This window comes from Dama dama, chromosome 5 (assembly GCF_033118175.1).
Source record: "Dama dama isolate Ldn47 chromosome 5, ASM3311817v1, whole genome shotgun sequence".
NCBI lineage: Eukaryota > Metazoa > Chordata > Mammalia > Artiodactyla > Cervidae > Dama > Dama dama.
This window is the reverse complement of record NC_083685.1, coordinates 98,773,227-98,789,166: the sequence shown is the minus strand read 5'-3', so window position 1 is coordinate 98,789,166 and position 15,940 is coordinate 98,773,227. Positions and strand designations below refer to the sequence as shown.

The window sequence follows — 15,940 nt, the reverse complement described above, 5'->3', positions numbered from 1 at the left end:
GACTGTTTTCCTTTCTTTCTGCATTTTCTTACTTCTCAAAATTTACTCTTTGGAACTCAAGGAAGGCCTAGGAGGCTAAAGCTTTTCTATAGACAAGAGGCAGGAGGAAGACATGGAGGTGGGGTCTGTTCCAGGAAGGCCCCATAGGTTACACTACCTCTGCTGCTGAGTCACTTCAGTCATGTCAGACTCAGTACGACCCCATAGACGGCAGCCCACCAGGCTCCCCTGTCCCTGGGATTCTCCAGGCAAGAACACCGAAGTGGGTTGCCATTTCTTTCTCCAATGCAGCCTGCCAGGCTCCTCTCCATGGGATTTTCCAGGCAAGAGTACTGGAGTGGGGTGCCATTGCTTTTTCCTACACTACCTCATTGGATCCTTATTAAATTTAAAATGTAAGGCTCTTAGCATAGAACCTGGCCCAGATCAGGTACTCAGTTATTAGCCATAGTTATAATTACTATAGTTAAGATTCCTCAGGGAAAGGACTGGAAATTGTTTTTTTCTCTTTGTTCGAAAAGACATTTGCCAGGTCCCCTCAGTGTTCAGGTGACACATGGGAATTCAAAGATTTTAAGAAATGGCTTGTTTACTCTTTTCAGACAAAAATTGGAACATTAGATTCCACAGCAGATCTAAATATTGTTTACTGGCACAGTCTTGGAAAATACATCTGTCATGTATTCATAGTCTCCACCCTTTAGAAGAGATGAAATGTGTATACACACTTAGATATTTTCCAAAACAGATAAAAAATGAAAAGGCTGTTAGCAAAGGAAAAATTAAGGGATTGTTAGAGATTCATTGTGAACCCATCAAAGCCCCCACCCCTGTTAAATAGCAAATAGAAGCTCAGGATATGTTTCTAGAGAATTCTGGTGTCAGGTGGGTGTGTGTCCTTTGTCCTCAGAGCATTATGTTGCCTGTTGTTCTGTAGGGCTCTTCCCTAAATAGCTGCTCTCCTGGCCTCTCACTCTACATCCTTTTATCCTGCCTTATTTTCTTTCTTCAGTTTAGTCCAGTTGCTCAGTCATTTCTTACTCTTTGCTACCCCATGACTGCAGCATGCGAGGCTTCCCTGTCCATCACCAACTCCTGGAGTTTACTCAGACTCATGTCCATTGAGTCAGTGATGCCATCCATCTCATCCTCTATGGTCCCCTTCTCCTCCTGCCTTCAGTCTTTCCCAGCAACAGGGTCTTTTCCAGTGAGTCAGTTCTTTGCATCAGGTAGTGAAAGTATTGGAGTTTCAGCTTCAGCATCAGTCCTTCCAGTGAATATTCAGGACTGATTTCCTTTAGGATTGACTGGTTGGATTTCCTTTCAGTCCAAGGGACTCTCAAGAGTCTTCTCCAACACCACAGTTTAAAAGCATCAATTCTTCGGTGCTCAGCTTTCTTTAATAGTCCAACTCTCACATTCATACATGACTACTGGAAAAACCATAGCCTTGACTAGACAGACCTTTGTTGGCAAAGTAATGTCTCTGCTTTTTGTTATGCTGTCTAGGTTGGTCATAACTTTTCTTCCAAGGAGTCTTAATTTCATGGCTGCAGTCACCATCTGCAGTGATTTTGGAGCCCCCCAAAATAAAGTCTCTCACTATTTCCATTATTTCCCCATCTATTTGCCATGAAGTGATGGGGCCAGATGCCATGATCTTTGTTTTCTGAATGTTGAGTTTTAAGCCAACTTTTTCACTTTCCTCTTTCACTTTCATCAAAAGGCTCTTTAGTTCTTCTTCGCTTTCTGCCATAAGGGTGGTGTCATCTGCATATCTGAGGTTATTGATATTTGATATTTCTCCCGGCAATCTTGATTCCAGCTTGTGCGTCATCTAGCCCAGCGTTTCTCATGATGTATTCTGAGACGTATAAATTTAATAAACAGGGTGACAATATACAGCCTTGACGTAGTCCTTTCCCTATTTGGAACCAGTCTGTTGTTCTATGTCCAGTTCCAACTGTTGCTTCCTGACCTGCATACAGATTTCTCAACAGGCACATCAGGTGGTCTGGTCTTCCTGTCTCTTGAAGAATTTTTCCAGTCTGTTGTGATCCACACAGTCAAAGGCTTTGGCATAGTCAATAAAGCAGAAATAGATGTTTTTCTGGAATTCTCTTGCTATTTCGAGAGGATGTGCCAACGGATGTTGGCAATTTGATCTCTGGTTCCTCTGCCTTTTCTAAATCCAGCTTGAACATCTGGAAGTTTACGGTTCATGTACTGTTGAAGCCTGGCTTGGAGAATTTTGAGCATTACTTTACTAGCATGTGAGATGAGTGCAGTTGTGCAGTAGTTTGAGCATTTGGGGCATTGCCTTTCTTTGGGATTGGAATGAAAACTGACCTTTTCCAGTCCTGTTGCCACTGCTGAGTTTTCCAAATTTGCTGGCATATTGAGTGTAGCGCTTTCATAGCATCATCTTTTAGGATTTGAAATAGCTTAACTGGAATTCCATCACATCCACTAGCTTTGTTCATAGTGATGCTTCCTAATGCCCACTTGACTTCGCATTCCAGGATGTCTGGCTCTAGGTGAGTGATCACACCATCATGCTTATCTGGGTCATGAAGATCATTTTTGTATAGTTCTTCTGTGTATTCTTGCTACCTCTTCTTAATATCTTCTGCTTCTATTAAGTCCATACCATTTCTGTCCTTTATTGAGCCTATCTTTGCATCAAATGTTCCCTTGGTATCTCTAATTTTCTTGAAGAGATCTCTAGTCTTTCCCATTCCATGGTTTTCCTCTATTTCTTGGCACTGATCACTGAGGAAGGCTTTCTTATCTCTCCTTGCTATTCTTTGGAACTCTGCATTCAAATGAATGTATCTTTCCTTTTCTCCCTTGCTTTTCACTTCTCTTCTTTTCTCAGCTACATGTAAGGCCTCCTCAGACAACCATTTTGCCTTTTTGCATTTCTTTTTCTTGGGGATGGTCTTGATCCCGGTTTCCTGTACAGTGTCACGATCCTCTGTCCATGGTTCATCAAGCACTCTGTCTATCAGATCTAATCCTTTGAATCTGTTTCTCACTTCCACTGTATAATTGTAAGGGATTTCATTTAGGTCATACCAGAATGGTCTAGTGGACTTCCCTGAATGGTCTAGTGGTTTTCCCTACTTTCTTCAATTGAAATCTGAATTTGGCAATAAGGAGTTCATGATCTGAGCCACAGTTAGCTCCCGGTCTTGTTTTTGCTGACTGTATAGAGCTTCTCCATCTTTGGCTGCAAATAATATAATCAGTCTGATTTTGGTATTGACTGTCTGGTGATGTCCATGTGTAGAGTCTTCTCTTATGTTGTTGGAAGAGGGTGTTTGCTATGACCAGTGTGTTCTCTTGGCAAAATGCTATTAGCCTTTGCCCTGCTTCATTCTGTACTCCAAGGCCAAATTTGCCTGTTACTCCAGGTATTTCTTGACTTCCTACTTTTGCATTCTAGTCCCCTGTAATGAAAAGGACATTTTCTTGGCGGGGGGTGGGGTGGGGTGGTGTTAGTTCTAGAAGGTCTTGTAGGTCTTCATAGAACCATTCAGCTTCTGCTTCTTCAGCATTACTGGTCAGGGCATAGACTTGAATTACTGTGATATTGAATGGTTTGCCTTGGAAACGAACAGAGATCATGCCGTCATTTCTGAGATTGCATCCCAGTACTGCATTTCGGACTGTTTTGTTGACTATGATGGCTACTCCATTTCTCCTAAGGGATTCTTGCCCACAGTAGTAGATATAATGTTCATCTGAGTTAGGTTCACCCATTCCACTCCATTTTAGTTCGCTGATTCCTAAAATGTCAACATTCACTCTTGCCATCTCCTGTTTGCCTTGATTCATGGATCCAACATTCCAGGTTCCTATGCATTATTGCTCTTTACAGCATCGGACTTGACTTCTATCTCCAGTCACATCCACAACTGGGTGTTGTTTTTGCTTTGGCTCCATCTCTTCATTCTGGTGTTATTTCTCCACTGATCTCCAGTAGCATATTGGGCACCTACCGACCTAGGGAGTTCATCTTTCAGTGTCCTGTCTTTATGCCTTTTCATACTGTTCATGGGTTCTCAAAGCAAGAATACTGAAGTGGTTTGCCATTCCCTTCTCCAGTGGACCACGTTTTGCTTCTGTGATTGTGGTTTTCAGTCTGCCTGCCATCTGATGGAGGATAAGAGGCTGATGGAAGCTTCCTGATGGGATAGACTGACTGAGGGGGAAACTGGGTCTAGTTCTGATGGGCGGGGCCATGCTCAGTAAATCTTTAACCCAATTTTCTGTTGATGGGTGGAGCTGTGTTCCCTCCCTGTTATTTACCTGGGGCCAAACTATGGTGGAGGTAATGAAGATAATGGCGACCTCCTTCAAAAAGTCCCATGCTACACTGCCACACTCAGTGCCCCCAGCCCTGCAGCAGGCCGATCTACGCCTCCGCCAGAGACTCCTGGGCAAGTCTGGGTCAGTCTCTTCTGGGGTCACTGCTTCTTTCTCCTGGGTCCTGGTGAGGTTCTGGTGTAAGGTTCTGTTTGTACCCTCCAAGAGTCTATTTTCCTAGTCCTATGTAAGTTCTGGCAGCTCTATGTTGGATTTAATGGCGACCTCCTCCAATAGGGCTTATGCCATACGCAGGTCTGCTGCACCCAGGGCCTCTGCCCTGCGGCAGGCCACTGCTGACCCATGCCTCCACAGGAGACACTCAGACATAGTTCTGTCTCAGTCTCTGTGGGGTCTCTTGAGTTCATTGTTCATTGCTGTATTCTCCCATGCCTGGAGCCCTGCTAGGCCTCCAGAAATCTTTGCTGAATGTTTTGTGAATGAATGCATTGGGATGCTTGATCAGCGGCCAGAGAGCACAGTGGTTAGGAGCACAGACAGGCTCGGGGCCAGGCAGCCGGGGTTTGCAGCTGGAGGTACCAGTTGGGCAAGTGGCTCTACCTCCCTGTGCCTGATTTTTCTCAAGTATATGCTGGGGATGGGGACCCAGCTCGCAGCGTTCTTGTGTGGGTGGAGTTATTACAAAGGAAGAGTTGAGAATGGAACCCATCCCATGATGAGTTACCATTCACCGTGTGTATGCCTTTACTGCCCCCCTGATCATCCTCCCTTCCTGTTCGCTGTCATGACTAGAATTGCAAACTGCAAATTTAGATTACGCTGAAATTTCCTTTAAGGAACTTTCAACGTGTCTCTCTCTCTTTATGACTCTGATGCAGGTTCTCCACCTACGATTCTACCTGCCAAATTGCACAAGAGATTGCTGAGAAAGTTCAGCAGCGAAATCAGTATGAAAGAAATGGTGAAAATACAACCAAGGTAAGGCCAGGAGAGACTGGGCCCTTCAGAGGATTTGTTTGAGCTCTGAGGTCTGAAAACCCTCCCCTTTCAGAGGCTGTATGTGTAACAACCTGTGTGTGTTAGTCACTTAGTCATGTCTGGCTCTTCGTGACTCCATGCACTGTAGGCCCACCAGACTCCTCTGTCATGGAATTCTCCAGGCAAGAATACTGGAGTGGGTTGCCATAGGTCAAATGGACATTACAACCAGTCCATTCATGGTTAACTTCATCACTGAGACCAAATGAAGCAGGGCATCTCTTTAATTTCTCCTATTTTATCTTAAAAGCTGCTAACAGTGTTATAGTCTAGTTCCAGAGTTGGTACACTCTCCCCCAGGTGGTAAATCTATCAGGCTCTGCAGAATAAGAGGCAAGTTCTCACCTCTTTGAGTAACCATTCTAACAAAACGATGATAGTCTTTTTTTTTTTTCCACATTTTACATTTAAACATGATCATCCTTCGCTTTCTGGCTGTAAAAAAGACAGTGGTGGGATTTGGCAAGGTTTCTTTTTCAGCAAATCCTGAGTCCATGCCAATTCCTTTGATTCTAATCCAGCATCACAGGTTTCTTTGTAACTTCCCCATTCCAAATTAGTGTTTTCCTTTTCCTGCAGTGAGAACCCAGATTTCCAAAAGTATTGATATGTTCTTGCTCATTTGGTCTCTCGTATGAGTGAAAGTCGCTCAGTCATGTCCGACTCTTTGTGACCTCATGGACTGTACAGTCCATGGACTTCTCCAGGCCAAAAACTGGAGTGGGTAGCCTTTCCCTTCTCTGTGGGAGCTTCCAAACCTAGGGATTGAACCCAGGTCTCCCACATTCTGAGCAGATTCTTTACCAGCTGAGCCACCAGGGAAGCCCAGAAATACTGGAGTGGGTAGCCTATCCCTTCTCCAGGGGGTCTTCCTGACCCAGGGATCAAACCGGAGTCTTCTGCCTTGCAGGTGGATTCTTTACCCACTGAGCTACATGAGAAGCCTGGTCTCTCTTATAGTTTATACAAAAAAGTTTTCAGAATCATTACACAAGCGCCACTACATATACTAAGTGTAGTTTGAGTCTCTTTATGGTTATTTTTTAAATTTAGAATATCCCACTAAGATTACTAAGGTTATTCTGTTCTAAAGATATGAGAATTGATAATTTTTTTCTGTATCTTATGCTCTTCTCTGTATCTATTGATGTCCATTTTCAGGGTTTGCTTTTTTCCCTGCCCTTAAATTTTAAATATGTAAAACATTTATGTAGTACAGAAGTCAGTATTATATACAAAGGTATACTCAAAGACTTGTCTCCATTCCACCCTTTTTCATGCCTTCTTCAACTTCTTCTTAGAGTAATCCTTTTTTTTTTTTTTTTTTTTTAACTTAATTTAACTTAATTTCTCATTTATTCTTCCTGGGTTACTTCTTGTGGAAATAAGCATCCAGGTGCGTGTGTGTGTGTGTTCTCATTTCTCTTCCTTGTTACTCTTTTGTATCTTGCTCTTTTCACTTAACAGTAGCATCATAGAAATATTAATTCGTTGAGATCTTTTTGGTTTTTCTTAGGACTTTGTAGTGCTCTGTTGTGTGTTGTTGTTTAGTCACTAGCTTGTGTCTGATTCCTTTGCTTCCCCATGAACTGCAGCACACCAGGCTCCTCTGTTCATGGGGTTTCCCAGGCAAGAATACTAGAGTGGGTTGCCATTTCCTTCTCCTGGAGATCTTTCCGACCCAGGAAACTAACCCAAGTCTCCTGCATTAGCAGGCAGATTCTTTTCCACCGAACCACCAAGGAAACCCCTATTGTGTGTACTGTAGTTCATTAACCTGTCTCCTAAGAATAGGCATTTAGATTGTTTCCTGTATTTTGCTCTTAAGAATAATGCTGCAATAAATAGCTTTGTGATTTTTTGTGTGTGTGAGATTCTTTTAAGAGTGAATTCTCAGAACCAGGGCATTTGTGATTTCTTTTTTTTTTTTAACCTGTTGCCAAATTACAATTACAATTACAATTACAATTACAGGGGTTGTCACCTTTGACTTCCCAGGTTGGCCAGCAGAGGGCGTTGTCAATTTCCTGAATTTTTGCCAACCGAAGTGAGATAAAATTTTAGTGTAATTTTATTTTATTTATTTTTTAAATTGAGGCATAATTGAATTATAATATTATATTGGTTTCAGGTATGCAGCATAGGGATTTGATATTTTTGTGCATTACAGTGATCACCAGATAAGTCTAGTTACCATCTTACCATATGAAATTATTACAATATTATTGACTATATTCCCTATGCTGTACATTATATTCCCTTGACTTCCTTACTTTATAACTGGAAGTTTGTACCTCTTAATCTCCTTCACCTACAGTGTAGTTTTAAATTTGCATTTTTCATGATATGAAGTATGTTTTCACATTCTTAAACACTATATATATATATATATATATATATATATATATATATTCTGTAAATTAACTCCCTGTCTTTTGCCCATTTTTTTCTATTGAATTTTTTTTTTTTTAATTTTTAAGAGCTCTTTATGTATTAGGGAGATTAGCTCTTTCTGATATATTGTAATTATTTCCTCTCCTTTATCATTTGTTGCTTGACTTTGTCCATGGTAGCTTCTGTCATATGGAAGTTTTAGTTTTGTTTTGTTTTTTTAAATAAAGTTGACTATCAATTTTTAATTGCCTCTGCATTTTCACTCATAGCTTTTGCTACTTGTAGATTATAAAGGAATTTGTCCCTGATTTCTTCTAGCAAATTCATGGTTTCATTTTTTACATTTAGATCCCTGATCCATTCAGCCAGTATCATCTTCTGATGATAAACCATTCTGCTAATTCACTTCAGTCGTGTCCGACTCTGTACAACCCTGTGGACTATAGTCCACCAGGTTCCTCTGTCCATGGGATTCTCCAAGCATGAATACTGGAGTGGGTTGCCATGCCCTTCTCCAGGGGATCTTCCCAACCCAGGGATCTATCCTGCCTCTCTTACGTCTCCTGAATTGGCAGGTGGGTTCTTTACCACTAGCACCACCTGGGAAGCCCAGTAAACCACTTGACTAAGGGCTGGATGAAGCACAATCTGGAATCAAGATTGCCAGGAGAAATATCAAGTATCGATAACCTCAGATATGCAGATGACACCACCCTTATGGCAGAAGATGAAGAAGAACTAAAGAGCCTCTTGATGAAAGTGAAAGAAGAGAGTGAAAAAGTTGGCTTAAAACTCAACATTCAGAAAACGAAGATCGTGGCATCTGGTCCCATCACTTCATGGCAAATAGATGGACAAACAATGGAAACAGTGAGAGACTTTATTTTGGGCGGGCGGGGGGGGCTCCAAAATCACTGCATGTTGTGATTGCAGCCATGAAATTAAAAGACAGTTGCTCCTTGGAAGGAAAGCTATGACCAACCTAGACAGCATATTAAAAAGCAGAGACATTACTTTACCAATAAAGGTCCGTCTAGTCAAGGCTATGGTTTTTCCAGTTGTCATGTATGGATGTGAGAGTTGGACTATAAAGAAAGCTGAGCAATGAAGAATTGATGCTTTTGAACTGTGGTGTTGGAGAAGACTCTTGAGAGTCCCTTGGACTGCAAGGAGATCCAACCAGTCCATCCTAAAGAATATCAGTCCTGAATATTCATTGGAAGGACTGATGTTGAAGCTGAAACTGCAATACTTTGGCCACGTGATGCAAAGAACAGACTTATTGGAAAAGACCCTGATGCTGGGAAAGATTGAAGATGGGAGGAGAAGGGACGACAGAGGATGAGATGGTTGGATGGCATCACTGACTCAATGGACAAGACTTTGAGTAGGATCTGGGAGTTGGTGATGGACAGGGAAGCTTGGCATGCTGCAGTCCGTGGGGTTGCAAAGAGTCACACGACTGAGCAACTGAACTGAACTGAATTATAAAAATGAGTTTTCCGTATGACTGAATTATTACCCAGGTTAGATTAAATTCCTCAATGTAGGCTTTCTGGATTTAGGTTGTATAAAATTTTAAGCATTTTAAAAATGTCTCAGATCCACATATCTATACCAATTCTGATGAACTTTAAAAAAATCTTTCTCTGTTAAGTATACAGTGGTTTAATATACATTTTAAAAGTTACTTATGCCATTGAGCATCTTTTAATATGTTTTTTGGGTGTTTGTATTTCTTCCTTTATGAATTGCCTGTTACATTCCTATACATGTTCTTAACCTAGCTTATTATTTCTTAATTTCCAAGTGTTTCTTACCTATTTGTTAACTCAAGTTTGATTAAGCTTTGATCTGGCACATTTGGTACAAATGTTTTTTCTATTAATTTGGATTTTGATTTTATAAATGACTTTTTAAAAATATACATACTTGTTGTTAAATTTTACTTGAAATTATCACTGTTTTTATTCATGGCCTTTTCTTATAGGAGAAAGGGAGATAATGGGCTTTTCATACTCACGGATTATATTAACAGAAATACTTTGTCTAATTACCTAAATTTTCTTTAAACTTTCCTCTTCTTTTTTTATCTTCTTTAGAGCACAGAAATCTTTACAATATTTGGAATTTGTTTTGCGTATTGTAATTTTTTCCCCGTTTGCTAAATTATTAATCCCCACCCAAGTATGAAATGTTTCCTATTTCATTCACTGAATTTTTACACAGTTGCACTCTTTCTGGACCTTCTGTTCTTTTGCACTAATGAAGCCTTTGATAACTGCTAGCATCATACTCTTGTAGTTTTTTAAATAAAGATTTAACGTCTGGTTGTTTAAGGCCCGCTGTGTAACACATACCCTTGATCTTTCTATATTTCCCTTCATTTATCCTCTTCTAACCGCAGTTTTGCATAGCTTTACTTACTTACTTAGTTTACTTGGGCGGGGGGTGCTGAGCTGGGTCTTCATTGGTACACAGGCTTTTCTCTAGCTGTGGAGAGAGGGGGCTGCTCTCTAGTTTTGGTAGGTGGGCGTCTCATTTCAGTGGCTTCTCTTGTGGAGCACAGGCTCTAGGACGCTCTGGTAGTTGCAGCTCCCAGGTTCTAGAGCAGAGGCTCGGCAGTTGTGCACAGGCTTTGTTGCTCCATGTACGGCATGTGGGATCTGCCCGGATCAGGAATCAAACCCATGTCTCCTGCACTGGCCGACAGACTCTTCACCACTGAGCCACCAGGGAAGCCCTGCATAGCTTTATTAAAAAGAATCTTGAGCGGTGCCTCATCTACCACCTCCTCTCTAATAAAAGCACTGCACACGGGATTCTGGATAGATGGGTAGTATATTTATAGATTAAATTGGGGAGCATTGACATTTTTGCGGTGTTGATTCTTTCCCTTCACTCATTCCTTCAGCAGTATTTCCTGCAGTTACTATAGGCCAGGCACTGTGCTAGATATGTTTTAGATTTTGTTGGTATTGTTAATGATGTTTAAAAATAATTTTTAGAAGAGTTCTTCCTACTGGAATTTAGGAATGCCCTGGATTTTTTCATTTTGTGATTGATCACCACCATGAATTCTTTACCTTTTTCTAGTCATTGTTCAGTTGATCCTCTTAACTTTGCCAAATAGACTATTTTTAACCTGCAAATAATGATAATTTCATTTCCTTCTTTTCAGCCCTTATGTACTTCTTTAACTTGTCTTATTGCATTGGTTAGAACTCTAGACCAAAGTTAAATAATATTGCAGTTAAGGCAGCACTGACCCATTCTGAGTTTTCTTTCCTTGTTTTTGTCCTGTTTTTAATTAATTTCCCCTGTGTTGTATTAATCATATGTTTTTTCTATTTTTAGTTATTAATACTACTAATAACTTTAGTTGTTAATACTACTAATAACTTTAGTTATTAATACTATTAGCTGTATTATTAGATCTTCTAACATCAAAGTATTTTTAAATTACTCAGATAAATTCTGCCTGGTGATGGCATACTGTCATTTTTAATGTAATTCTGAATTTGCTTTGCTAGTATTTTTTAGAGGCTTTTACATTTATAATCCTTAGGGGAGATTGGCAAGTGGCTTATTTTTTTTCTCTTATCTCCTGTCAGTGCTTGTTACCAATGTTGTGTTAGCTTAAAATATGAATTAGGCTTTCATCCTTTTCTGTGCTTTGGAAAGCTTCTGTTAAATTCTCATAACAGAATTTTTTTTCCTGAAAATAATAGTTTTCTTATAAAATATTAAGAAATCCCGCTACTTAGAGATAACCACACTTGATGTTTTGATGTCTTTAGTTCCTGGGTTGTTTTTTCTCTATGTGAGTGACATTGCATTTTATGACTTGATTTCTTTTTCTTTTAATAAATTACGATGGATATCTTCCTATGTTAACAAATTTAGATGTCATTCATACTTTTTAATGACTACATACTTTTTCATCCGCTAAATGCTTTTGATCTTTAATTTTGTAGACTCTTAGACCTGATGTGTGTGTGTGTGTGTTCATTGTTCTTTTGTTTGCCTGTTTTGCTCTTTATTTCTTGAATGAGGAAGGATCTGCCTTCCTTGGAGTTTCCCCATAGACATTGTGGGTGGTTTTTCCGTGGTTCCCAGAGGTATTAGAACAGTTACGGTTAGATTTTTCTTGGCTGCTGACACCTTTGAGGGCTGCTTGATGTATGTCGTCCTTGGCCAGCCTCTGCTGTCTGCTGTGTTTTCCTTGTGTGACCCCACTAATCTAAGGAGAGAGCCCCCGCTTCACTGCAGTTGTATAATTGTTCCTTTTAACAAGGTAGCAAATGAAACTTGTGACAATCTTGTCTTTCTAAACATACCCCCGATTATATCCGTGGTTGACTATGTTTACTTTACAGGGTTGATTTTATTTTTCATATTTTAACTTTCCTGAGAGGCTTTCTCACCACCTCTCCAACCATCCTTTAAGGCAACACTTAGAGTCACAAACAAAACTTGACTCTGGGTTTGTAAATTGGAGAAAATTCACATACTCCTGGAAAAAAGAGTCATATGTGGTTAACATTCCTCCTATAAAGAAAGGCCACGCTGCTATAAAACTTTTAATGGATTGTAAGGATACTAGTGTGTTTAGGGAAGACTGTCCAGGATGGCCATGGGACTTGACATCTTGTTCTTTGCAGTGTGGGTGAGGGAACTGTGGGGTTTTTGCTGGTGAGCAAAGATGGGGTACATGCAGTTTCCTTTGTGGCTCCTGGTAGACAAATAGGATCAGAAGGTAGATGTTCAAGGGCCAGAATTCAACTGATTGTGAAAGCAAAGTCAGGGTTCATAGATGGACCGACTTACCACCTGGTCAGGTCATAGGATTGGGTATAAGTGTTAGATGGGTGGCTGGCCCAGGCGACCATTAAGATTCCATACAATCTTGAGGTTATCATTGGGAGGCTTGATGTCTCTTCCAGCCGTCCCCTGATGGAATCAGTTTGTAAAGCAGTATTTACATGATATTTTTAGGAGATTCCACACCTCTGGACTAGCATACTTAGGCTGTGTTCTTTTCTTTTCAGCTTACCGTGACAATCAGAGCTTTGTTGCAGAAACTGAAGGAAAAGATCGCCCTTTTGAAGGACTTATTGCTAAGAGCTGTGGCAACACATCAGATGTATCCATGTAAACATTTCCACCTCTTGCTAGAGTGGGAGGACAAGCAGTCTTATTTTAAGAAAGGAAGGAATCTGGGCCACCCAGATTTTTTCCACAGCTTGAGGAAGACCTGGTTTCCAAAATATTGCCTATAATCTCGATTTCTATTTTAAGGGTCCGTTATATGTTTTACAGTGAATATGCTGGCGAAGCAAGACGCACAGCAAGAACTTACTTAGTTGGGTGTAACCTTGACCATGCAGGCAGCTCATGTTTTCTGTTAGCGCTGTGTTTATACCGAGCCCCGCGTTGCTACCTGTCTAGTCTGTGGTGAAAGTAGTCCAGCAGAACTTCTATGATGCTCTTGAGCCATGATTCTGCTCAGTGCAGTTCCCAGAGTTTTGAACAATTCCTTTTCTTTTCCAAGAGGCCTGTACCAGTAGAAACCATACTTTTTTCCTCCCCGATTATGTAGGTTATTGAGATGTGACTTCTTCACCTTATGGTTCTAGAAGTGACAGTACCCCTGGTTTGGGAGGTTTTTTAGGTGGGGGTGTAGGAGGCACCTGTGTGAAGTCAGTTGTGACATCACTTCTACTTCCTACCAACCATGTCAAGTATTAAAATCTTTTTATTTTTTTAGAAATTCATGATCTGATCAATTTAGGAAAATATGTGTGACCTGTTACATAAACTAATCCCTTAAATCTGAGTTTACAACTGACCTCAAACTGGGCTTCTCTTACCATCCCTTTCCTTTATCTGTGGTTCATACCAAAGACCCAGACTTTGGTATCTCAGGAAATGGGTTGTTACTGCTCAATTTTAAGCATGGTGAAAATGTAGCTTTTTAGATAAAACAATTGGAGAAGGCAATGGCACCCCACTCCAGTACTCTTGCCTGGAAAATCCCATGGATGGAGGAGCCTGGTGGGCTGCAGTCCATGGGGTCGCTAAGAGTCGGACACAACTGAAGCGACTTAGCAGCAGCAGCAGAAGATAAAACAATAGAAGATGTTGTAAAAATGTATTTTTCTCCAAGTATCATCCTTATATGTCACCAGAGAGGTTGGTTTAGATAGTTGCATGATTTCTAGTATTCAGTTATTTACCCAGTAAGGTTTCAAATAAAAATTTAATTTCAGTGAACAATTGAGCCCTTATTTTTAACACAATTAGAGCATTCTGATATGTTTAGTTTGTAACTTTACCCTCTGTCTGGTATTATTTGTTACTGCCCAATTAGTTTATTATGTAAGGAATTTTTATTTTATCAAAATCCACACGTTTTAATACATTGACCTCAAGTTAGCAGAGCTGTTTTCTCTACCAAGTGCTTGGAAGTCTGCACATGGGATCAAGGTGTGCAAACTCATTTTAGTATTACCTAAATCATATATTAGAAACATAGCTGAATATTGTTTCCTGATCTAATAATAACTGTATTTGCTAATAGGTAACTGATTATTCCTCACCTTATAATGTTTGTGTGTGTGCTAAGTCGCTTCAGTTGTGTCCAAATCCGTGCAGCCCTATGAACTGTAGCCTGCCAGGCTCCTCTGTCTATGGGAATTCTCCAGGCAAGAATACTGAAGTGGGTTGCCATGCTCTCCTCCAGGGGATCTTCCAACTCAGGGATTGAACCTGTGTCTCTGATGTCTCCTGGATTGCAGGTGGATTCTTTACCATTAGCGCCACCTGGGAAACCCCCAGACATAGCACATCTTATAATATTTATGTGCTAAACCTATGGTGCAAGAAGATGTAAATTAACTTTACTTTCTTCTATTAATAATATCTGCTAGTTATTAATTATAAGGTGTGCCAAGCATGGTACAGTAATAATTTACTTTGTTCTTCTAAATGCTTGCAGTCTAACCATATTTTGAAATCTTGTGGCCTCTGGTTTCGTGGTGATCTCAGAATTTGCTGAATTAAGCACCAGACATTTAAAAACACCAAACTGAGTTATTAAATATATTATGAAAGTATTTAAGGATCATCCTGTGAATAATTTAGACTTTCCTAGGAGAAATCACTCAACTGGAATATAACAACTTTCTTGAAGATTCTGTTTTGTTTTTAAATAATTGGGCCTCTTTCTACTGGAACGGCAACCGAAGCTAGGGATGGAATTTAGAGAATCGCCCTATGGGAAAGTAAAAGTGTTAGTCACTCAGTCGTGTCCCACTCTTAGTGACCCCATGGACCGTAGCCCGCCGGGCTAATCTGCCCATGGAATTCTCCAGGCAAGAATACTAGAGCGGGTTGCCGTTTCCTTCTCCAGGGGATTGTTCCAAACCGCGTCTGAGCCACCAGGGGGCGCTCATTAACATCTCAATTTTCAGGGAGACTGTTTCTTAGAAGGGAAGGAGGAGGTAACTTCTGTACTCCTAAGGCCTCTATTTAATTACTGTCTGGTTTTTCACATCTTCCCTCTCCCTGACCTTCCTCTTACCAAACACTTAAGATAATTCTATGGCGGTTATCTGAGTTAATCGTAGGGCAGTTATCATCCAGATTTAAGATGTATCTAATAGCCACTTGTCAGGCCTGGTAGCCTCGTATTATTAGACTGTTTGGGTGGGTTCTTTCCCTTCTTTACAATAAAGGTACTGAGGCCAAGGCCAGCTTGTGCCTCAAGTCACTGAGGTAAATTAATAACTTTTACTTTCAGCATTCCACCAGAGGAATTTTCTTCACACCCAGGAGAAGAATCTTCAAGAGCTTAAGTAACTTGCCTAAGTCCCCTCCGCTGAGAAATGGAAAGCCAAGATTCCAATGCAGGGCTGTCTGGACCCAAAGCCAGTTGTTTAAAAGCTGAATTCTACTTTAGTGATAGAATACAGTCCACCGTCACATGACCTGTCTTCAGTGAGAATTCCCCTATTACTTGGCGTGTTGCTGTAATGCCAAGACAAATCTTGTTTATAATGCAAATCCTCAAGACCCTTCTTAATCATCAGAAAGATTAAACAGTCTTCACTGTGGTTTATTGGGTATACTTTATGATGTTGTAATTCTTAGAAAAATGTGTGTCCATAAATCG

The 15,940-nt window shown here is 40.5% G+C and overlaps 1 protein-coding gene across 2 annotated transcripts in view; it reads left to right on the top strand.

Moving 5' to 3' along the window:
- The window catches only part of STX8 (syntaxin 8), a 198,794-nt gene that overhangs the window by 3,984 nt on the left and 178,870 nt on the right, over positions 1–15,940 (top strand). For both annotated transcript variants that reach the window (XM_061143471.1, XM_061143470.1), the window contains exons 2-3: positions 5,211–5,310; positions 12,816–12,910. In XM_061143471.1, coding sequence (XP_060999454.1) covers positions 5,211–5,310; positions 12,816–12,910 — 195 coding nt within the window. The remainder of the gene's footprint in view (positions 1–5,210; positions 5,311–12,815; positions 12,911–15,940) is intronic.